This window comes from Humulus lupulus, chromosome 7 (assembly GCF_963169125.1).
Source record: "Humulus lupulus chromosome 7, drHumLupu1.1, whole genome shotgun sequence".
Taxonomy (NCBI): Eukaryota; Viridiplantae; Streptophyta; class Magnoliopsida; order Rosales; family Cannabaceae; genus Humulus; species Humulus lupulus.
This window is the reverse complement of record NC_084799.1, coordinates 145,408,289-145,432,821: the sequence shown is the minus strand read 5'-3', so window position 1 is coordinate 145,432,821 and position 24,533 is coordinate 145,408,289. Positions and strand designations below refer to the sequence as shown.

Genomic DNA, 24,533 nt, shown 5'->3' with positions numbered 1-24,533 from the left:
GCTTGGACATGCTAGAAGAGAGAAGGGAAAAGGTGCAAATGAGGGTGGCGGTATACCAGCAACGGGCAGCCAGATATTACAACTCGAGGGTGCAAGAGAGAACGTTCAGAATAGGCGACCTGGTATTAAGAAAAGTACTCCCCAACACGCGAGACCCGGGGGCGGGGATACTTGGGGCGAACTGGGAAGGGCCGTACCAAGTCGCTCAGTACATACCACCAAACACCTATAAGCTGGCGCGCATGGACTACACCGTCATACCTCGAGCGTGGAATGCGGAACACCTTAGGAAGTACTACCAGTAAGACTTCCACTCCCAATGCAAGCAGTAGCTGTGTTTAGTTTGTTGTAGGTTATGCTATCTTAGTAGAAGAGAATCAAAGAGGTTACCTAGATAACCTCCCAAGTAGATGTAAGCCTTTTATCTATATATATATATCATTGTAATTTGACTACTATGAATGAAACTGTTCACCACTTCGTATGTTACTTACTTCTTTATGCGAGCATCAACTAAAGTCCCCGCCAAGATAAATCTCACCAGGCACTTGGGGGGAAGGACAACACGAGAAAAAAAAAACCTCTTATATTCAAAAGGATTAGCTACCCTTATGAATATCAAGGGAACAGTTTAAAAGGATGACCTCTAACTAAAGGCCGACACCCCAAGAGGTGAGGCCGTAAGGAGGGAATCACCCAATAAGTCTAGATCGGCCATTAAGCTGGCTAGCCAAAAAAGGGTCCTACAAGGGACCCTTGAAAAAATAGTACTATGTATAACGACGAGAAGGACGCTTCTCGCAAAAAGTAACAAGCGCGCGCAAAGAATATAAAAGGACCCCAACAGCCCAATGGGTTAACGTGTCCTTACAAGTATAATCAAGGTGCACCAAAAAGATTATCGCCATCAGATCAAGGAAAAAATATGTAATCCACAAACAATAGTAATAAGAGGGACTTACCAAATCCCCTTAAGTTTGATGAACACAAAGAAAAAAAAAGGAGAAATAATGTGAGGGATTACATAACAATAACATACATAGACCAAATACAAAGGAACCTACAAATCTCCATCTTGACCCTTCCACTGAGAAATCTTCTCGACAGCATAGTCCCTAAAAGGAGATAGGTCAACGGTGGGGTTAGTCCTCCAGACAGCATGCAACGTGTTCTCGACTATGCGATTCTCAGCGTTCACAAGCTCAGCCTCGAGCGCAGTGATCCTCCCGTTTAGAGTTTGGATGGTAGCCTCCAGCTGAATGTTGGTATGAGAGGTTGATGCAGCCCGGGCTAAGGCGGTGTCCCTCTGGCACACCGCCTCGGTCAGTTGACTTGACAAGGTATCCTTTGCAATTTCAGCCACCAATAGGTTCCCCAGTGCCTCCTCAAGCTCGTGTTGCAACCGTTGAGCTGCTTAAGAGTGGGAGGCGATCAGCCGATGACTCAAGATGGAAGCCTGAGTAAGGGCGAGGATATGAAACAAAGCCTCGAGGGTCAGATGATATACAAAAAATAATAAAAAAAAAGTATACATATGACCATCATAAATGAATAAACTGAGTATCACGACGAATACCTGCATGGAGGCTCACATATAGGCATCCTCTAGCTCAGCCCCAGGGACATTGTGCAGCGTCCCCCACTCACCTTTGGGAAAGTTTCCCAGATGATGGCTCATGGCTTCCCCATACTGGCTCACCAGAGGATGATCTTCAGAAGCAGAAACATGAGCTTGGCCGGGGGAGGCACGAGTGCTTGCCAAGGCACGCTTTGTCAGGGATGGGGACCAAGAAGGTCCTGACCCATCTGTAGTTGTGCGGGGAGCAGAAGAGTACGGAGTCGTTTCCTTGGGTAAAGAGGCGCCTGTAGATGCCCGCCTTGGATACCTCCTCGGGGGTAAAGGAGCCCCAGCAAAAGGAGGAATGAAAAAATTCCTTCTAGGCACGGAGGGGCGATGGACAGAGGCATCAAAGGCAAACTCGCCGCCAGGCGTCAACAGCGACATCCGAGAGGTAGCACCGCCAGTATGACCGTCATCAGCTACACCCTTAGCCCTACCAGCAGCAAAGTACAAGTAGGAGTAGTTCTCAGACACCACTGTCTCCTCAACGTCCATATGGTTGCCCGAGGGGTAGACATAGTCCCTATCGGCTACTTCGTCATAATTTCTTTCATCGTGACCATATACCCACGGACTCACAAGTTCGGGTGCCACAGGGGGTGGATCCATAGGTTCGGGTCATGTAGGGTGTGGACCCGCAGGGTGGGGTGACGTAGGGCGTGGACCCGCAAGGTCGGGTGACGCAGGGTCAGGTGACATGGGTTGTGGATCCTCAGATTCAGAGGAAACAGAGCATAGGGTGACTGTCTGGTCCGGGGTCAGCAACCCATACAAGTGGAGGTTGCTCTCTGTAAAAAGGGCACTGCTTGTTTGCATCCCTTCGGCAAGGCCAGGATTTGTATTACTCGGTCATGAGCCGACCGTTTCAAGTTGGAACCAACAACCCCTAAGAGACCTGCCATCAAACGAAAAGAAATAACTAAAGTTAGAAAAGCTATAAAAAAAAAAAGAGAGAAGTCGAGGAAAAAGAGAAACCTCTAATATATGGGATCAAAGTGAGAATAGCCTTACGTGGGGTGTTGAAGCTAGCGTATCGGGTCTGCCCGCTATAAGTAAAGAAGTAGTCTGACTTCCACGACCCCCTATTGGAAATGGATCCCTCCACGAGGGAACTCCCTTTAAGGGCCACGGCTTTCTGGAGTTGGTAGAACCTGGGGGCCGATGTATTCTCCCTCAGGGTGAAGAAGTAATGAACCTCGCTCATCGAAGGCCCCCATGTGTCCTATGTCTACCAGTGCTTTGCTTGACCCTAGGGCGCAAGACCTGGGATAGGAGGAAGCGCGGGTGGAATCATGGAAAGGAACTCCGGTTCAACCAATTCACATCTACTGCCTTCGAAGGAGGAATCCCTATGATCGGGAGACTCGTCACGACGAAAGGAAAAAGGCTCAGGGGGCAAGTTTTCTTCTAGGCAAGCAATTTCAGAAAGGCAATCCTGGAGGATTGATTGTAGCTGGGAAATGTATGTCGCTTGCTGGGGGGAGAGACCAAAACCCGCGTCCCTGGTGTAGGATTCTAGCTCCCTCTCCAGGCCGCACGCTTTATGTCTGAGGTAGGACAGTCTCCGGAGGTAGAGCGCCCGCACACTCCCGCGGTTAGAGGGTCTACGTACGTCGACCCCTAAGTCGGAGGATGACAACTCAATAAATTCAACATTGGACGGACCTTCGGGACATCGCCTAGATGCCATGGACCAGCTAAGACTCAAGGGAATGTATGCATAAGGGTAACCCTATATCTACAACATGAGTGTGAGGGGTATAAGAAAAGGGCCTATGCATGTGTACTGGAAAGGCTATATGAAAAGAATGACAAACTCTACAGAATGAGTGTCGTGCAACCATTAATTCTACCCCCACGTAATCAATGTAAAACAAAAAGAAGAAGAGAGGAAGGAGGCATACCTGTGGGTATATGAAGCTGAAGGTGTGCAAGGATAGACTTGTGCAGGTGTGGGGTTGGTTGAGCGATAAGCAGGGGCAAGACCGTAGGAGCAAGAGAATGCCTAACGTCACTGCAAAGCTAGCCCAAAAAAAAATTAAAAATTAATAATAAAAAAATAAGAAGAAAGGAAGATAAATAACGAAAATAGAGGAAAGGTTACCTCAAGAATGCTTTGGAGGTGGATAGAATCCTTGAACTCTTGAAAGTGGTTTGGAAGGAATACCACTAGGCTAGGCAAGTCTTGGTGTGGAGAAATGGCTTCAAGCCTTGGGGTATTTATAAGGAAATTCAAGGCCCCCTAGCCAATGGATTTATATCCCTATGAATGGTGGAGATCAAGAGTATGGGTAACCTTGGAATCCGCAATTGAGAATGATTGGCCCTTATGCAATCCTAGGGATTTTCATGGATCCCCCAAGAGTTAGATGGTTGTTGTGTTTCTTTGGACACTATAAAGAAACACAACTTCAAGTCTCACTTTGTATTTCTTCAAGCGACATTGGGAAATGCTCCAAGGCTAAGTCCCCCAAAGTTGGCCATACATGTCAAGCAAGAGAAAAAGAAAGAGTCTACAAACACACTTAAAAGTGTACTTATAGACTCGGGGGGAAGTGTAAATGTGGGAATTTTTCCCTTGTGAATTCCATTCACAAGGGAACCTCTACACTACGAGGCATCTTAAAGGCTACTTATTGCACGCACAAGGGGACAAGGACGTCACACGTTGTTGAAGGAATTGGGCTAAGAGAGCCACCCTCACTACATGAGGGCCCTTTGCCGCTTACCAATCCGAACACCACCCTTGCTATGCAAGGGTCCTCGGCTGGCATCCCATGCGCGTCGCATAGCCTTGGCTGTGCACGAGTCCTCGGCCAGCCATCTGCATACGTCCCGTCCACTCAAGCATCGAGCCTCGCCTCGCCTCGCCTACACACGGGAAAAGAAGACCAGCCTCGCTACGCGAGACACCCTTGATGTGCGAGGGTGTGGCCTTGTTGCGGCGCCCGTATCCCAAGCCTCGCCATGCCTACACCCGGGGGGAAGAGGGGCAGCCTCGCTATGCGAGGATGTGGCCTCGTTGCACCGTCCGTATCACGAGCCTCATCTACATCCGGGGGAAGAGGGCCAGCCTCACTATGCGAGGGTGTGGCCTCGTTGCACTGCCCGTGTCTTCAGCCTCGCTATGCGAGGGTGTGGCCTCGTTGCACTGCCCGAATCTTTAGCCTCGCCTCCATGTGACCTGCATAGGCCAGCCTCGACTCCTAACGCCTTGGCTTCTCATGACACATATAGGTTGAAGCCTCCTTGACATTGGCACGAGGAACACTTAGAGACACTTAATGGGTGCGCCAAACGAACATTAGGCATCAAACGGGGATTGATGAGGATGGCCGGGTACAAGACACGTGTACTAACACGAGGCGTATGGTTGTGAAGAGAACAGAGGCACGACCATGCCATTTACATCTGAGGAGTAGTGGTAGTACGGACCTGTAGAAGAGTAGTGGTACCACTTGAACACCCCCGACCATACGCCAGAGCCAACAGTACTATGTCCTAGGCCACGACTCTAGCATTGTCAGGGTAGACACCACTACGCCCTGAGCCACTACACTATCAGAGTACCCGCGTACGTCCCTGTCTCCTAGGACTTGTTTGTATCAAGGGCCAATAGAGCCCACCTATAAATAGGCTTCAACCCCTCAGGTTAAGGGGTTGGAAAACTGATTGTATGAAAGAGACTTAAGAAATACATGATCCTTGTTTCATTGTTGCTCTGGTTTTTTCTGTTGATTCAAGTTCTTTCCATCTGATTCTAAGCTTTCCGTAGTATAAAAATCTGAGTTTTCTAACCTTTAATCGTTGACGAGTTCTTACCGTCAACACTCGATACGAGGCGATCCTAGGGAGCAAGTTAGGGGGAATGTCACAACAAGACCAAATACCCGACTCGGGGTGAGTAAATGGGTATTTTGGGCATTTAGTTCATGATCGGGTTATTGGGTAATGGGATTAAATATTTGAAGATATATTCGGAGTTACTGAGATTATGAGGGAATTTTTTGGATTTTGACCATTTTACCCTCAGAGATGTTTTTGGGTGCCCCAAGCCCTGGGATTTTCTTAGTGTTACTTTAACTCTAAGTAACCTCACAAAATACAAAACACTCAGCATCCTTAGAACTTTCATCAACTCTCTCCCTCTCTCTCTCTATTTTGGTGTGGGTTTCTTGAGAAAAACTAAGGGAATTCAAGAAAATTGAAGGCTTGAATCTAGGGTTGGATTGGTTGCAGCTAGGAGATCATTAAATACAGTTAAGGTAAGCATTAATCCTTGCTTTGAATGTTTTGGTTTTTCTAGTGTTCTTGAGCTTTGAGGAAATAAAAAACCTTTGAGTTGACAGCTGAATGTGAAGAGGCACTAGCCCAACTAGAACAGTACCTGACCAGCCTGCCTCTCCTCTCGAAACCAAAAGACAGTGAGACATTATTCATCTACCTAGCAGTATCGAAGACGGCAATTAGCGCGGTCCTAGTCTGAGAAGAGGAAGGCAGGAAATCTCCAGTCTACTATGTAAGCAAAGCCTTGCTTGATGCAGAAACCCGATATATCCAGTTGGAGAAGCTTGCACTAGCACTCATCCACATAGCAAGGAAGCTACGCCCATACTTCTAGTGTCATCCAATAATGGTCCTGACCACCTTCCCACTCAAAACAATCCTCCATAAACAGGAACTATCAGGCAGACTTACCAAGTGGACGGTAGAGCTCAGCGAGTATGAAGTAACATACAAGCCATGGACTTCCCTCAAATCTCAGGTATTAGCTGACTTCATTGCAGATTTTACACGTAACATGCATGTGCAAGTAGAAAAAGAACTTTGCTGTCTGACCGAGGGACAGTCAGTCAGAATCTGGAAGTTGCAAGTAGAAAGCTCAAGTAACACTAGAGGAAGTGGACTCGGACTCATCCTGACTTCACCCCAAGGTGACGTAATTGAACAAGCAGTCCGATGCGGGTTCAAAGCTACCAACAATGAAGCTGAATACGAAGCAATGATTGCTAGACTCTGACTAGCCAAAAACATGGGATTCAAAAGGATCGTGGTCTTTAGTGATTCCTAGTTGGTAGTCAACCAAATGCAAGGTAGCTATTAGGCTCAGGATAACAAGATGACAGCCTACCTCAACAAGACTAAAGAGTTGCAGTCGGTCTTCGACGAGTTCACTATCAACCAAGTACCAAGAGGGGAGAACAATCATGTGGATGCATTAGCAAACCTTGGATCCTCCATCCAGACAACCGACCCCAAGACAATACATGTATTATATCTCCAATGGCCAGTTGTCTGGAAAGATGAAGAAAATCAAGTTAGTGACATCTCCAACAACCGATCATGGATGACTCCAATAGTCAAGTACTTGGAGCAGGACATACTTCCTGAAGATAAGAACGAAGCACGTCGAGTCAAGGCTCAATCATCCCACTTCACTATTATACAAGGTAAACTCTATAAACATTATTTTTCTGGTCCATATTTGAAATGCATTAACCCTGCAGAGGCCATATACGTATTGGCTGAGTTGGATGAAGGAGAGTGCGGTAACCACTCTAGAGGACGAAGCTTGGTGCACCGTGCCCTAACACAAGGCTATTATTGGCCAACTATGCGAGTCGACTCCTCTGATTATGTAAGACAATGCGAAAAATGCCAACTATCCCACCAACCTCCAAAGCGTCTCATCTCAATCACATCCCCTTGGCCATTCATGAAATGGGGGATGGACATAGTAGGCAAGCTTCCAACCGCACAAGGACAGAAGGTGTACATGCTTGTAGTAACTGACTACTTTAGTAAGTTGATCGAAGCAGACTCATTCCACCAAGTCAAAGACAAAGAAGTAAATGGCTTCATTTGGAAGAATGCAATCTGCAGGTATGGAGTACCGAAAGAGATCATAATGGACAATGGCTCTCAATTCATCAGTGTTGACTTCCAAGACTTCTCCGAATTCTGGAATATCAAGCTCAACTTCTCCACGCCAAGGTATCCCTAAGAAAATGAACAAGCAGAGTCATCCAACAAGACTATCATGAAAAACATCAAGAAGTGCCTTGAAAAAGCTAAAGGAAGATGGGCTGACGAGTTACCAGGAGTCCTTTGGTCCTACCAAACCACAACCAGGACTTCGACGGGAGAAACACCTTTCTCATTGGCCTACGAGATGGAGGCAGTCATCCCTACAGAGAGTGAAGTTCCGACAGCCAAATATGAGGTGACGACAGACGAAGTAAATTGGGAAAACATGTGCCATGAACTTGACACCATTAACGAAAGAAGAGACAAAGCACTCTTAAGAGTCTCAGCCTATCAACGAAGCATAGCCAGGCATTACAACAAGAACATCCGCACTCGGACATTCAAAGTAGGAGATTGGGTACTACAAAGAGTATTCCAGAACACTAAGGAAGCGAGAGCAGGTAAGCTCGCCCGACATGGGAAGGTCCCTACCTGATCACAAAGGTAGTCGGACATGGAGCATACAAGCTACAAACTAAAGAGGGACGCGAAATCAACAACAGTTGGAACGCTATCTACTTAAAACTGTATCACTTTTAACTCAATCTAGTCTCCTTTCATTTTCTTCCATCAATGATCTCACGAGATCTTCATTCAAGCAACATACTAACACTGTCATGCAGGAAGTGTCAAAACTACATTTGGGCTTGATCCCTGCAAAGTGTATGTAGGCAGCTCCATGGAGCGCAGCCCCTATCATAACCATTTTTTTTTTACTACGAACAGATCAAGTAACAAATCTAAGTATAAATTGATTAAGTAACTTCATACTTAGATTGGGGGGAATAAGATACCGATACTTCATAATTCGTACAGCCAACCCGCATTTGATACAACATAGAACGCTAACATAAGCTACAACTAGTCAGGATACAACAATAAAAAATAGAAAAAGAGTCGTTTACAACACTACATAAGAAAAGGTCCATACAGCAACTAAAACTACATAGGATGGATAAACTCAGTCATCCCCCAACAGAGATCTTGAACAAAGGAGGAGTCAATCATCCGCAACTAGGTTATGAGTAGTCATGATGCCAAAAGAAGTGACTAACTCTTTGACACGGGTCGTCTCTTCAACCCTCTTCCTCTCAAATTCCTCGAAATTCGCAATGTATTTAAGAGCATCCCAGCTATTTGTCTTACCATCCCGAAACTCACTGGCCATTACACCATGACACTGGATCTCAGCTTCCAGCCTAATCACTAATATATGATTCTCCAACGAAGCTACCTCAGCTTTCAAGACATCAACTTGACCAAGAGTCATCGTTAGCTTCTCAGCATCAGCTTCCTTAGATTCTAGTTGAATCCTTAAGTCAGCTATAAGTTGATCAAACTCCCTCTTGGAATCTTTCAGCTGACCAACTTCACCTCGAAGATCATTTCTCTAACCTTTTACTTCCTTCAGAGTTGCCATTAAGGACTTGATTTTATTCTTTAGCCAGATGACACCCTACAAACCCTGAAAAATTGCAAAAACATAAGACAACATGAGATATTAGCTAGTCGACACAAAATAAACTAAGGGAAATCTCCATACCTGGAACAAATGGGAAATAGTAGTGTCGACTGACCCATCCATACCGACTTGCTCCATCCTTTGATCATCTTCAGGCCACAGCAGCTTATCAATCTCTCCTAAGTGAGGCCCAATCTCACTATAAGCGACAGCATTGGAAGGGAATGAAAGGGAAACGGTGTCACTGAACGAGTCGGAAGACTCAGCCCGCACATCCTTCTTCTTCTTTCTCGTCTGACTCCGGGTCAAAACAGGAGGATCAACAGGAGGCACGACAACCTCTCTATCAGCATCAGAGCTCCCAACAGATGATTTCTTCGCTTGACGTAAATGTTCCAAGGCATTGGAACCGGTTAGAGGAAGTGTAAAGGGTCGAGACATAGCTATGTTTGCAAACAACCGCTCATTTATCGTCAACTCAGTCAACAAATTGGGATTATATCCCAAAAATTCTAAACTTCTCTTGATAAACACAATACGAGGATTATCAGGACTCTGGAGAAGAGGAATACATTCAGGGAGTTTTTCAACAGAACGCCACAAAGAACTTTGACATAGACTTTATTCAGACAACAAATCACTCCACTCGCGCTCCGCCTCTGGAATAGCAAGAATACTCTTGAGCTGACCGGAAGACTCCCTCGAATCCCAAAGGTACTCAACTCGAATTCTACTTGAAAAATAATAGAAGTATCACCAAAAAACAAGAATGTGTAAAGAAACGGATTAATAGGCAAGCATAAAAGACTCACACGCAGGAGACCATGAATAAGGTATCCTACTACTAACAGGTAACCCCAATGAGACAAAAGGGACGAAGAAGTAACGGTCCTTCCACCTCTTATCTCCATTCTTCAAACTAATAATTAGAGGAGAGACCTTCCCCCTAGCCGTTAACTGGTACCTACCCTTGTCATATAGATGTGTCTTCAAATAGTAAGCTCTCAACAAGTCTGCCACCCCAAGCGATATGTTGTGTCTTTCACATAGGACTTTGAGAGATATCAAAACCCGCCATGAATTTGGCATTAGTTGTCCAGGAAAAATATCATGGTATTCACACAACTCAACCACTAATCGGGGGATAGGAAACCGAAACCCTTCCTTAAAGGGAAGTTCATACAGACACACCCAACTAGGTAAGTGCCAGTTAGGCCGCTCTGCCTTAGCAGGAGCATGTAGACTGATGGTATCAGGAATCTCATAATAACGACGAAGATAGGGAAATTCACCTAAACTTATCGAAGACCTGGGATTAGAACTAAGCATACTACCAGAATCGAGCATACCACCATCAATAGGTTCGTTAGAATCTATTCCCTTCCCAATAGCATCACCTAAAGGACGACCCCCCAATTCTACTACTGTAACTCGGTTGCAATCAACCATCTCAGTAGAATTCTGAAATTGAGAACTAAAACCTTCTCCACTAAACGAACAAGACAGTCGAATAACTGAGTCAGCATGACTATCGCACCTACTTGTAGACATAAGAGTTGATCACCTAAAGCAAAGCAACAACTAAGCTTGAAGGAACACAAAAAAGACATGAAGAACATTCAGCAAGATACTCTATTAAGAACCACCAAACGACTCATCAATTAGTCAGACGGACCACTCATTAAGGCTCAATTAAGAAAAAATAAGATATCAACAAATACCAAAGGACCTAACATCGAAAACATGCGATGAAACAAGGCAAAAAGACTATTATACCAAATAAAATTACAATATAATTAGTTAGACAGCAGTCAGTCAACCTAAGAGTCTTTATTAGCCAGTCAGACAAACCACTCGACTAGAGGAGCGAAAACACATGAATCAAACATACACAAATTAAAAATGGATAAACAATAGCAATACAATTGCCGCCATTACAACCATATCAAACACAAATGAAAAATCTACATGATCAAACAAAAATAAAAGTTTGAATTACCTAACCTAACACGAAGAACATGCATAAGAACATTCGAAGGAAAACAAAAAGGAGAAATTTTTCCTCTTGAAGAGTTCTTCCACTCCACACCCTGCACCTCCCCTCCAAGCCTTCCTCAAATGAATGCAAGGGTGAAAAAACAAACTCCCCTTATATAGGCATATAACTCCACCAGATGGGTGCCAAATGTCAACCATCAGGTGGCCCTACCAAAAGGGACTCACTTTTCCCTAGGAAACACGTAAACTTTAAAAAATAAATGAATTCAAGAGAAGTAGGCCACTCGGCCATCTAGGCGAAACACTCAGCCCGCTCGGCCACCCCGGTAGAGCATTTGGCCCCTCGGCAAGTTACTCGGCCCGGGCGCACCACTCACTCGGCCACCTCGGCAGAACACTCGGCCCACTTGAACATCTCTCCCGGGCATGCAGCCATCTCAGCAAGCCACTCATCTCATGTGCACCATTTAGTCAGCCAACATGTGATCCACTCGGCCACCACGAATGAGCCATTCAACTAGGCCTCTCAACCACCCCACGAATCACTCGGCCAGTAGGCCATTCGGCCCAACCAGCCATTAGACCAATCGACCACTAGGTCACCTCGGCCACTCGACCACCAGGCCACTCAGCCACCTGGCCGCTCAGCCACCTGGCCAAATCACCTGGACACTCACTTAGCCACCAGGCTACTCGGCCATTATGGCCACTAGGCCACTTAGCCACCTGACCACTCGGCCACTATGGCCACTCAGCCACCAATTAACTCGGCCACTTTGACATTCATCCTGCTTGGCCAGGTAGCCTTAAAGGTCTCATGATTCCTAGAATTCGATATTATAAACTCTCTAGCTAGAATGAATTCTAACTACAGAGTTAGGGACAAAGCGTAGTAGACAAAATTTGTCTACAAATTAAAGCCCAACTAGTCAGCCAGACTAATTCGCTAGGCCCAAAAAAGCTAACAAGCCCAAACCAATGTAAATGGGCTCACACATATTGGATTAACCATCCAACGAGTCAGCTAATACTCAGGCCCGAGTCTGGACGCATCCAGTCAGCTAGGGACATTGAAGCAGTCAAAGTACACGCTCTTCTTCCCATAAAGATCAGAGAAGAACCACTACTGGTCACGGCCAAGACTATCAGTGGCCGCGTCCACTGGCTATTTTCAGCCCAAAAAAGTCATTTTTCCAAAAAGTTCCACAACGTCTCAAATCCTTTCCCACATGATTTCGTAACCTCCAAACACCTAATGAAAGTTAAAAACATGTCTCCAACAGCCATATTTTATAATGGCTTTGTGAAATCCAATCTCAAATGTGTAACATACAATATACACATTATTGGGTAATATTTGGGAGTTACAAATTTGTGACTGAATTTGTAACACCAAATATGTTACATATTTGGATATTCACATATATCTAAATATTGTAACTCTCTATTATATGTTACGATATGTGACTCTCTTTGTCACATTTATTTAATCTAATACATTATATTATAGAATAATATAACATTTAATTTTTGGGAAATCTGGTTTACAATCGTTATGCTGTCATATTTCTAGTATAAATTAAGGCTATGTATAAGATAGCCCTTGAATATGGCTATGAATGCATTTTATGAATATGGCTTGAAATAAATTGTTATCTAATTTATAGTTTTTTTTTCTCCATTTCCTTATCTATAGTGGATGTTATCAATTCGTGTGGTTAACTCACTTATCTTAAACCTTGTCATATATGCATGCATGTATGAACTAAAGTCCTATTGTAGTGACTTTGAATTCCTTTTTTATTTCTTCTTTTATGTGAAACTGCAGAATATGAGAGAGCAAGAGAGTACTACTAGTGAACTAGTCACCTTGAAGAAGAGAACATTAATTGATGGGTTGATGCTAGCTGAAAGAGGCTAACATAGATGGACTTGATAGGAAGAAATAGTTCAAACATCTTGGCTTATCATTTTTTCTATATTTGTAATGCATAATGCAAACATCAAGATTATTCATATTTGTTCCAAAATTTATTTTTTTAGATTTGTAACTATCTCATTGAATGTATAAGTATTGTCAATTTAATATATATAAGTGTTCAGATTTCTATATAAATGTTTTATTTAAATAATAATTTTTTATTTAAAATAAATATAAATTAATTTTTAAAAAATTAAAAATATAACTTTTAAGGGCACGCATTGAGAGCCCTAAAAACTTTATTTAAAGACACTCAACAAAATCTTTTAGGACACACAGTGCGAGTCCTAAAAACATTCTTTTAGGACTCGCAACGTGAGCCCTAAAAAACCTCACTTTTTAAGGCTCTCAAATAGAGGACTCGAACCCGCGAGCCCTAAAGAGCCTTCTTTGTAGTAGTGACTCCTCATCAATCCAAGGACGCCTCGGGTATAGGGCAAAAGGACACCTAGGGTACGAATTAGAGGTTTTAGGTCGTGGAGTGGACTCCTCATTAATGGCATAGATTGATGGGCCCAGCAATAGGGAGTCAACACGTGGCACTACCTTTTCAATTGTACGACCTCGTGAAGAGCCCAAACATCTCCTCCCAAAGACCTTTTGAATTACTCCTCTCAGTCTAAGTCTCCACTGTCCGAGGAAAAATGAAGACTTTGGGGGAAAATGTTGTCCGTGTTTTCACCAGAGGACACGTGGCAGTCATCAGATGAGTAATTAAGCTCCTTTAGCGCATTAGAGGTTTCGTGCAATTTGCATAAAGCTCCTCAGAGTGTGCAACTCCTCCGAGTGTTGAAGTTCGGCCAAATGTGGTGTCTCCAAGTGAGGCCATGCTCTGAGGTCTGTCCTTGAGGCATGGATGTCTCAAAGCAAGGCCACGACCCATGGCTTGTTTCCAAGACATGGATGTCTCTGCATAAGGCCACGCCCCGAGGACCATTCAGGTGGTCCTCTTACTTTCTTCTTGTACAAGTCCCCCAAGTCTAGGACTCTTGTCCTTGGGCTTGGAGTAGTTGCCAGGTGTCAATCGCTGGGGCCCACTAGAAGATCATTTGACACCTTTTGGTGAGCCTCGATTAGTGGAGCTGAGTTCGACACTTGACAATCAACATTTCCCATGACACCACCTGACATGGGTGAACGTGCACCGTATCCTAACACGTTCAGATACCTATTCCTCGTAAGGTTGGTAGGCAACTTTCTACAAATGGGCCACGTGCAATTTGTCTGGGCCCATGGTCTTTATTAATGCATCCTTATGTAATTAATTAGTAGTTTACTCCCCAAATAATGGCGAATGTTGTATTAATTGTCCATTAGTGGCATTAATGACCTAGGATCTCCTTGTAAAGGGTTTAGAATTTGGATAGTTAAGCATTGTAAACTCAAAGCAATATATACGCTCCCTAAGACTCCATTGAAGCTTGCTCAAACAAGCTTCAAACTCACAAATACAAAAGACTTGTTTTCTAGGGATCTTTTATAGCATGAACCACGTAAAACCTCTATGTTATTTTCTTCTAGTTTTTATCAAGTTGTTAGATTAGATTGATAGTGAAAAAGGCAGTAAACAACAATATATTATATTTTTATTAATTTTATAAGTATAAATAATGACTTATTAGTATTTACTATTTTTTAATCATGTTGTATTTATTGATTTTTTTCAATTTTCAACTTTATTAGGGTATGGTTACACATGGGTGCCCTATATCCGTTAGGGTGATACCTGTACCCTACTTGCAAAAAATTATAAGGTAATAGGGTAGGTATGGATAGAATATTTTTATAAAATAGGGTCGTAGAATAGGCATAACCTAACCGTTGTCATCCTCATAACCCTTATATAATTGAGTGAATGGTTTATTTAAAGAAATTCATAAATATATAAGTAATATAAAATTTTATTCCATGGTTTAATTAAAGGTTTACTTGGTCATTAACTAGTGTTATTATCTTCACTTATTTATTGATTTCTAAAAATTGTTCTACCTATAATAATTTCCCAAAAACTAAGTTTACCATATTTTGATATAATTTCGTTAATTTAAATTATTAACTATTCAGTTAGCCTAACCGTGAATTCTAATTATATATATTAAATTCCATTTAAAGTCACGACCTTTTTTTGGTTGTGACACTCTAGTAACCAATGTAACAAGAACCAACTTATTATGTCGATTTGGGTCTCTTTCTCTTGTCATCTTGGGATCTTGGGTCTCTTGGGAATTCGATTACAATTTGGTATGTGAGGTGTTGTTTCTATGGCTCTAGCCTATAATCAAGTTTATTTTCGCAGGATCAACCATAGTAGTTGTTCTCTTCAACATAGTGAAATATCCCTTGTATAAATACCGAATTTCTCAATAGGTTGCTCAAAGGTTGTAAAAGAGCTATGAGTTCTTTAAAGGTAAAGCCATGCTTTTTCCAAAGGGAAATTTGAACTTTTATGCTTAATGAGATGTATTAAGTCAAAAAAATACTAAGCTCTTTAGTATTTACAAAATAATGCCAAAACTTTTGACAGTACACAAAATACCCCTGGCACAAAAATTTTCCCCCCACTTTTGATTCTCCTCTCTCTCTCTCTCTCTCACTCTCACTCTCTTGGTTCATCTTTGCCCCACTCGAAACCCATCAAGAACCATCGAACCCAATCGGAGAAGCCCGTCTCGCTGCCGTTGAACCACCGACTGGCCTCCATCCATTTCTTCGTCGAACCCCCATGCCATGAAAACTGAAGGGCCGCATTTCCCTTCCTCCATTTCTCCCCCTCTCGTCGAAGCTTCCATTAAAGCCGAAGTTATTTCTCCGTCTCTCGTCTCCGTCGACCTCTGGCATTGGGTTAATCTCGACCTAAACCCACGAGATACAAGTTTACAAAGGTAAGTTCTTGACATTTTTTTTATTTGATTTGTTAATGTTAAAGTATAGGATTGTTTGTGTAATTTTTTTTTTTTTTTTTGGGTTTGTGTATGGATTGTTATTTTTGGTTGGGCTTTTTGTATGGATTGTAGTGGGAATCGTAGAATGAATTGCTGGACATTTTTCTGGGTTTCATGAGGTTGCTCGATAGGGGTTCGATGTTGGTTCAATGGGGGGATTGGTTTAGCATTTAAGGGATCCAGGTGCATGCTCGATGGTGATTTGATGCATGTTCCATATTGGTTCGATGGAGTGGTCAACCCATATTACAAATATTTTCTCTTTTGAATGACTTATTTGATTTTCTTTTGTTTTTTGTTATTTTAAAATGATGTATAAATATTTTTTAAATTAATAAAATAAAAATTGTTTTATAAAATGAATCAATTAAATGTAAATTTTTAAATAAAAAATAATATAAATTAATTTTAAAAGAAAAATATTTAATAAAACTATTTTAATTAATTAAATAAACATAAATATTTTTAATTTGAAATATAAATTAATAAAAACTAAAACCAATATTTTTAAATTAATTAAAGTAAACTTGAAACCTAATAATTTTGTAAGTTTTAATTAAAATATTTTTGTTTGAATTTATTTTAAATTTTGGCTTTTAAGTTTAGGGTGTAGATTTTAATTTTTTAGTTTAAGTTTTGGGGTTAGATTTAATTTTTTATTTTTGTTTATTTAAATTATTTCAAAGATTTAATTATATGTTTTTATTGTTTTATTAATTCAGAAAATATTTTTAAAATAACAAAAATAAAAAGAAAATCAAATAAATCATTACAAAGATGGACAATATGGTCATATTTGAAATATGAGTTTACCAGATTGCAGCAGAGGGTACCAAACTCGCACGAATTGCAAATAGAGGGTACTAAATGATCATTATTATAAACATAGGGTATCAAGTGTGTATTTAGATCAAACACACGGTACCAAATGACTTTTACCCTTTTTTTGGGAAATTTCAAGTTATATGCTTAATAATATACTCTATTTCATCTATATGACAAATTTAATAGGCATCCCAAATATATGTCATTTTGTATAATTTTGATTATAATACCCCTTTCATTAAACTTCCCACTCTCTCTCACATTAGTGTGCACCCATGATTAATTTTTGTGTTCTACATCAAAAATTTAAGGCTTTAAATATGTTAAACGTGTAGATCTCGAAAAAATACTAAGATTAAAAAAAATCAATTAAAACAGACATTTAACAAAAAATTATGATTCAGGAAAATTTTCGTCAAATTTCAGTGTAGAGCATCAATATAGCATCGATGTACCATCGATTTTGCATCATTTTGGTCAAAAATCAAGTTTTCATGATTGCATCCCAAGAGCAACGAAAAAGCATCGATTTTGCATCGAAAAATCATCATTTTGGCAAAAAAAAAAACCATGTTTTCAAGATTGCATCGATTTTCCAAAGAATTGGCATCGAATTTGCACAGTTTTGGCCAAAAGATCAATTTTTGTGGATGCATCGCAATTGCATCGAAGAAGCATCGAAATAGCATCGTTTTAATTAATTTTTTTGTACAAAAACGACGTTATTTCGATGCTTCTTCGATGCAATTTCAAGCATCCACAAAATTTTATTTTTTGGCCAAAACTATGCAAATTCGATGGAAAATCGATGCAATCTTGAAAACTTGGTTTTTTATTTTGCCAAGATATTTTTTCGATGCAAAATCGATGTTGTTTCAATGCTTTTTCGATGTTCTTGTAATGCAATTATGAAAACTTAATTTTTGGTCAAAATGATGCAAAATCGATGGTTTACATTGAAATTTGACGAAAATTTTTGTGAGCCATAACTTTTTGTTTAAATGTCCGTTTTAGTTTTTTTTTTAATCTTAGTATTTATTCGAGATCTACACGTTTAGCATATTTACAGCCTTAAATTTTTTATGTAAAACACAAAAATTAATCATGGGTGCACATTAATGGGAGACGTTTTTATGAAAGGGGTATTTTTGTCCAAAACATGGTTGGGGGCACATTAATGGGATGACAATTTAAGTTGGCATATTAAAAAAATTTCCTATGTTATGATGCATAGAACCTAAAATTTCCCTTTTTTTTTAAAAAAAAGTAAATTTAATTTGTTAAATATCACCTAAGATATATAAAATACGTACTCATACATGATGCACCCATGTTAAGGTTTGAACATTTCTTTTAATCCTGAGCAGACCAGCTATCCTAATGCACAAATAATATATAAAGATATATTTATATAACTCTCCGTAAACTATAGCTATGAAGATGATTCAAAAGTCATGATGATTTGCGTTTTAGCACAAGAAAGAGTTGAGTTCCTTCCTTAGTGCGTGGTTGTAGTTGATTTGAGAGCTCTTCCATTTTCTTATGAATTCTATGAAAGAGTTCATCAATAATCTCAGTTCCAAAGTGCTTGATGATTATACCCTCCATCGCTGCCCTTAGGTGCATAGTAACTGTCAACGGAGTGATTTCACCATTATTAACACTTGACATGGGCTTGTATAACTCTATTATCTCAATGCTAAAACACCCATTTCTTTCTATTATACCTATCATCTCCTTTGGGGAAACCACATACACAGGTAAATTGAATGAGTCAACTTCACTTTCACTAATAAAACCCTGCAAAATGCGATAAATTAATTATATTTTAAACTTTGTCATCACTTATTTTATTTATTGATGCACCTCAGATAATATAAAACTCTGCGATATTCTGCATCATAATGACATATTACATACATACATACTCATTTATGGCAGAATGACATAATTAATTAATTAATTAATTCATGGTTAGAAAGTGAACTACCAACATGTGTTCCTAGCTTCAAAACATTTTTTACATTTTCAACACACAGCAAAGAGGAGAGGAGGGCAGCACATGATGTCACATATAGTAATTGCCGCAATTTAATATCAGATCTCGCATTAATATTAATATGTAAGATCCGGTAATAAATTACATCAATTATTTGCAGCATCATATGTTTATATCAATTAAGAACAAAGTGAGATGTGATTTGCATTTTATATATTTATAACATATAACTTACTTCCTTTGATAAATCCATGAGAACACATCCAAGAAGACCATAGATCACACCCAAAGGCATTTGAGAAAGAGGGACATTATTTGGGACTGCAGGCATAATCAACACCATCAAACCACCAACCACAAGCTCTATAGCCCTGGCTTCCAAGAACTGAGCCATGTCCCTACCAAACTGAGCTTCATAAGCTTTGTAAACCTCATTTGGGGCGTTTGTGTAGTGAACTTTACTTCGATTCCACGCCGGAGAGTTCTCGTCAACCAACTCCTTGGGCATTGTAGAGAGCCAATGGAGAGCAAGGGAGGAGTGCACAAAATGAAGGGAGGAGCTGGGGAACAATCGACCATGGAAAGAGCCCGGGACGCCAGCTGTAAAGTAGGGCCTTTCGCTGGCAGCTAGAGAAGAGAAAAGAGTGTTGAAATCATTGGTGACGTGATCGTTGAAGAATACTTGGAACTCAGGCATCGCTAAAGAAGAGGAAGAAGATGAATTGTGGGGTCGAGATTGTGATAATCGGTACTTATGTTGGATAGCTTCTTGTACGTTTTGCATGGCAGTGAATGTGTTTGGTCCAATTGAACATCCCAAGTCAGCAATGCGAAATGTGTTTGACGATGATGTAGCAAAATTGGAGAATAATTGGCTTATGTCAAGCTTATCTGCAACTGCATTATGGATCATACACCTAGCAACATTTGTAGCTGATTTCTGTAATAATATGGTATCATCATTTAGAATTAATAAGTATAATCATATTATAAGAAAATTAATTTATTTGACCAAATCAAGCATCCATTAATTGATCAATTTAATTAACAATTCCGCAGCAATTTTTATTAATATGGTGATGCCTTGTTAAAAAATCAATCAAGTGATTTCTGTAGCTTTTATGTTTTCTACATTATTATGATGCGATGCCTTTTATAAACGAATAAAATGTCCTATGTATGAGGAGTTATATTTATACCTCATAAATGTATGAATACACCATATTTCTACAAGAAAGAAAGAAAGATTGATTTTATTACATATTTATCATAAAGTAAAATAACTAAAATATACATTTCAAAATATTTAATTATATTTATAAAATTTTACACTTAGCATACCATCAATTCTAATTTATTACAACTATAACTATCTTCATTTAAATTGAGTTTTTTTAATCTAACAACACAATAATAAAATTTTCTCACCATTTTTTTGTAAAGTGGATATAGAATTCAAGACCTAGTATAGAAAGAAAAAAAATATTTATATATATAGGGTGTAATTATAAACAAATATACTTTTTATTTATAGAATTGAGCATAATTAACTTGGGGTGGAGTGCTAAGGAAACTCTCTATTGCACTTTCTTTTACACTCGTCTTCATTCATGCATGACATGTAGATATTATTCAATCTTTTATATTTTAATATTTCTTTAAATTATTGGTGGAATCTACATGTCATTCAATAATTTAAAATAATACAAAAAGAATCTAATATAGAGTGTTCTCTTCACTTTATATATTAGTGGGGTATAAATATACCTCTCCCTTATATATTTAGTAGTAAAATGTTTAATTTCATTATATGCATGTCACATATATTTCAATTATCACATTTAACATCACAATAATTTATGTTGTACACCAAAACAATCGTAAGAATGATGATCTTTTGTAAAAATAAATAAATCTGAATTGATTAATTAAATTTATTCAGGATTTAACAGTTAGGAGAAGAGGGAGGGAGAGATGGGATTATAATTGCAATAATCAAGCTTATAGGATAATTACAAAAGATTAACAAGCATGGTTGAGAACATTCGTGAAGAAATGGAGTATGGTGGCCCATTGATCTTTCACCTAATTAAACTAATAAGATGTTATATCTTAATAATATAATAATAGGATTTATATGAAAATGACAAATACTCATTTGGTACTCTGTGTTTTATCGAAATACAAACTTAGTACCATCTGTTTCTAACAATTATCAATCGTTATTCCTTATTTGCAAAAACTACATAATTTGGTACCCTTGTGCATTTAAATATTTAATATTCTCATATTACCCCTAGTAGTTTTTGTATGAACACATAATTCTAAATATGAGAACTGAGATGGTGAGGGTGAGAGCTTGGGTGAAGGGTAATCTTGGAATATTAAACATGTAAACACACGGACGATACCAAACTATGTAGTTTTTGCAAACAGAGGGTGTCGATTAATAATTATCAGTAACATAGGATACCAAGTTTATATTTCGATAAAATATAAGACACTAAACGAGCATTTACCCCTTTATATAAAGGAAATCTATAAGAAAGGTGATGTGACTTCCTAGAATTATCTACATATGAATTATCTATTTTCTTATAATTTATGGTTCTTTTAAATTTTTATTTAACAGAAGAATTAATTAACATTTTAAAAAGTCCCTATAGTCTTTACAAACCATTGCATGTGTTATATACTTTTAAACTATAAATAAAGTACCCATCATTCTCTTTGATTTTTAATCTGTCCAAATATTTTTTTTCTTTATATGAGCGATAGAATTAACTCAATCTTGCCCAATAGTTATAGTTTTTTTTTTAAGTTCATCAAATTTATATTTATATTAAACTTATTATTTATATATTTAATTTTATAGTATATATTTTTATATCATTTAAATTATTAAATTATATATTATACATTGAAAAAAATAATGACAAATATATAGTGTACCGAGAATGTATATATATATGACATAATATATTATATATAAGAATGTATATATATATATATATTGTATCACTTATTTTTTTTTTTTTAAAAAGTCACGTTCATAATATTTGAAGAGGCATATAAAAAATTGGTGTGGTGATATTGAGTTATAAATGAGAGTTATATGGATGTGATTTAGGCTTTCTAATTATCTATATAGAATTTATCTATTTTCTCATAATTTGTAGTTTTTTCTAATTTTTTATTTAACAAAATAATTAATTAACAATTTGAAAAAATTCTTATAGTCCGACAATGGTTTGTTATACTTTTAGGATATAAATAAAGTGTCATTCCCTTTTGATTTTTAATTTGTCCAAATGTTATTATCCTATAATGTTATAATGTTAATTTGTCACTTTGATCCTATACTGTTAATTTATTTTTGTTTAACATGTTAATAAGTTAAAGATACTCAAAGAAATTAAGACCCTATAATATTAATTTATTTTTCGTTGTGCTAATTAAATAAGATAAAAGACAAAAAAATAAAATTATGATGCTATATATAATTCTTATAAAAAAAATATTAACATAAGAAAAAAAATTATGTGACAATTTTAAGTAATGTATATATATAATTTCAATTGAATTACACAAACCATTAAAAAAAAAAGTGGATGAATGATTAAATGTATATGGTAGAATGATTAAATGTATATGATTAAATGCATACCGAAATTATAATTTTTTATCATTATATAAAATAAAAATATAGTTGCCTTACTCATATTATATTCTTCTTATAAAAAATTATTATTTTAATCAAATAAATATAAAAATTCTTTAGATAGATATGATTTTCTAATGTTATAAAACGGGGCTTTGCCAGGTTATATATCATAGTTGAATATAATTTGAATGAAAAGACCTGGAAGTAGGAATTCTTGGTGTAGCTATATGTTCCATCTCCACCGTTCATTGGGTGTGATTCTGTTACTGCATCTTTGCAAATATTGCTCATTATATCAATTCCAATTGTTACCTGTGTTCTTCCTTGTAATTATATATATATATATATATATATATATGCATATAACAAGTATATGCATATATACTACTAGGCAAGAGAAGTGTATATTAGCCCAGGCCTATAAATATATATATAGGAAAAGAATTTCATACTACACCTGTTGAAAAAGAATTTTACCATAGAAAATGACTTATATAATTAAAACATTATTATCAAAACCAACAACCCAAATACTTTAAGAGGTACAAGATATAAATATATATATATATATATAACTCTACATTTGTTGGAGAATAAACTATAAACATTTCCTCCCATCAAAAAGTTTAAAAAATGGTAAATATTCACTTGGTACTTTATGTTTTATCAAAATACACACTTAGTACTATATATTTATAATAATAACCATTTAGTACTTACTATCTACAATTCGTACCATGTTGGTAATCTCTACTGTAATTTGGTCAACTCATATATCAAATAAGATCACATTGCCTATCTTTTTTAATGATTTATTTGATTTTTTTTTTGTTTTTATTATTTTAAAATGTTTTAAAAAAAATCTGAATTAATAAAACAAAAAAAAAGTATAATTAAAATAAACAAAAATAAAAATTAAATCAAACTCCTAATTTTAAACAAAAAATTAAAATCAATACCCTAAACTTCAAAGCCAAAATTAAAATAAAGTAAAACCAAAATAGTTTAATTAAAACTTAAAAAATTATTATTTTTTTAGTTTACTTTAATTAATTTAAAATATTGGTTTTAGTTTTTTTTTAATTTATATTCTAAATTAAAAATATTTATGTTTATTTAATTAATTAAAATAGTTTTATTAAATATTTTTATTTTAAAATTAATTTATATTATTTTTTATTTAAAAAATTTACATTTCATTGATTCATTTTATAAAACAATTTTTATTTTATTAATTTTTAAAATATTTTTGAATCATTATAAAATAATAAAAACAAAAAAAAATCAAATAAATTATTTAAAAAATGAACAATATGCTCATATTTGAAATATGGGTTGACCATATTATTGGGAAAAGTACAAAATTTGTATGAATTATAAAGAAAGGGTACCAACATATCATTATTATAAATATATAAGAGTATCAAGTGTTTTATTTCTAAAACACTTTAAAAAGTAATAAAGAAGTTACAATCATATCTTGTAAAAAAACTTGAAGCATTTTAGAAGTCAAACAAAGCCAAAGATACCACATCATTGCGATCTTTACTCATACAAGACATAAGACACTCATAATCAATTTATCAAATACATGTATAGAAAACTTTAATCAACACAGTTAATCGCTATATGAATTTATTTTTATGAGTTTATTAATTTTACATTTTGACACAAACGATTCATTGATCAACTTCAAAACTATTTAATATATATATATGGAATATATATATATATATATTTATGGAATATATATATATATATTTATATCATTACATGATCAATTGATTTTTATTACAATCATTGCCATTGATTTATCCTGAAATTTTAATCTCACATTCACATTTTATATGAAACACTAAATACATATTTTAATATAGCAAAGAAACTATCATTAGAGATAAGTGTGGAAAACCATTTAGTTTCTGAAAAGGGAAAGATAAAAATGTTTACCTTAAATATAAATGATGATTTGAAGATGGTGGCAGATCTCAGAGGGAGAAAGGAAAATGGATGA

The 24,533-nt window shown here is 37.4% G+C and overlaps 1 protein-coding gene across 1 annotated transcript; it reads right to left on the bottom strand.

Annotated features, from left to right (window-relative positions):
• Positions 1-18,308: 18,308 nt before the first annotated feature.
• LOC133792261 (loganic acid O-methyltransferase-like) lies at positions 18,309-22,810 on the bottom strand. Its single transcript, XM_062230170.1, has 3 exons — positions 22,718-22,810; positions 19,091-19,795; positions 18,309-18,656 (listed from the first exon to the last, which is right to left on the bottom strand). Exons 1-3 carry the CDS (start codon positions 22,808-22,810, stop codon positions 18,309-18,311), a joined length of 1,146 nt encoding a protein of 381 aa, XP_062086154.1.
• Positions 22,811-24,533: the final 1,723 nt, after the last annotated feature.

Excerpts from the sequence above, each read along its gene's own strand:
- LOC133792261 (XM_062230170.1), bottom strand. The coding sequence starts at position 22,810 with ATGAGCAATATTTGCAAAGATGCAGTAACAGAATCACACCCAATGAAC. Across the intron at positions 19,796-22,717 it reads CCAAGAATTCCTACTTCCAG|AAATCAGCTACAAATGTTGC; the intron begins GTCTTTTCATTC and ends ATATTATTACAG. Across the intron at positions 18,657-19,090 it reads TCATGGATTTATCAAAGGAA|GGTTTTATTAGTGAAAGTGA; the intron begins GTAAGTTATATG and ends CGCATTTTGCAG.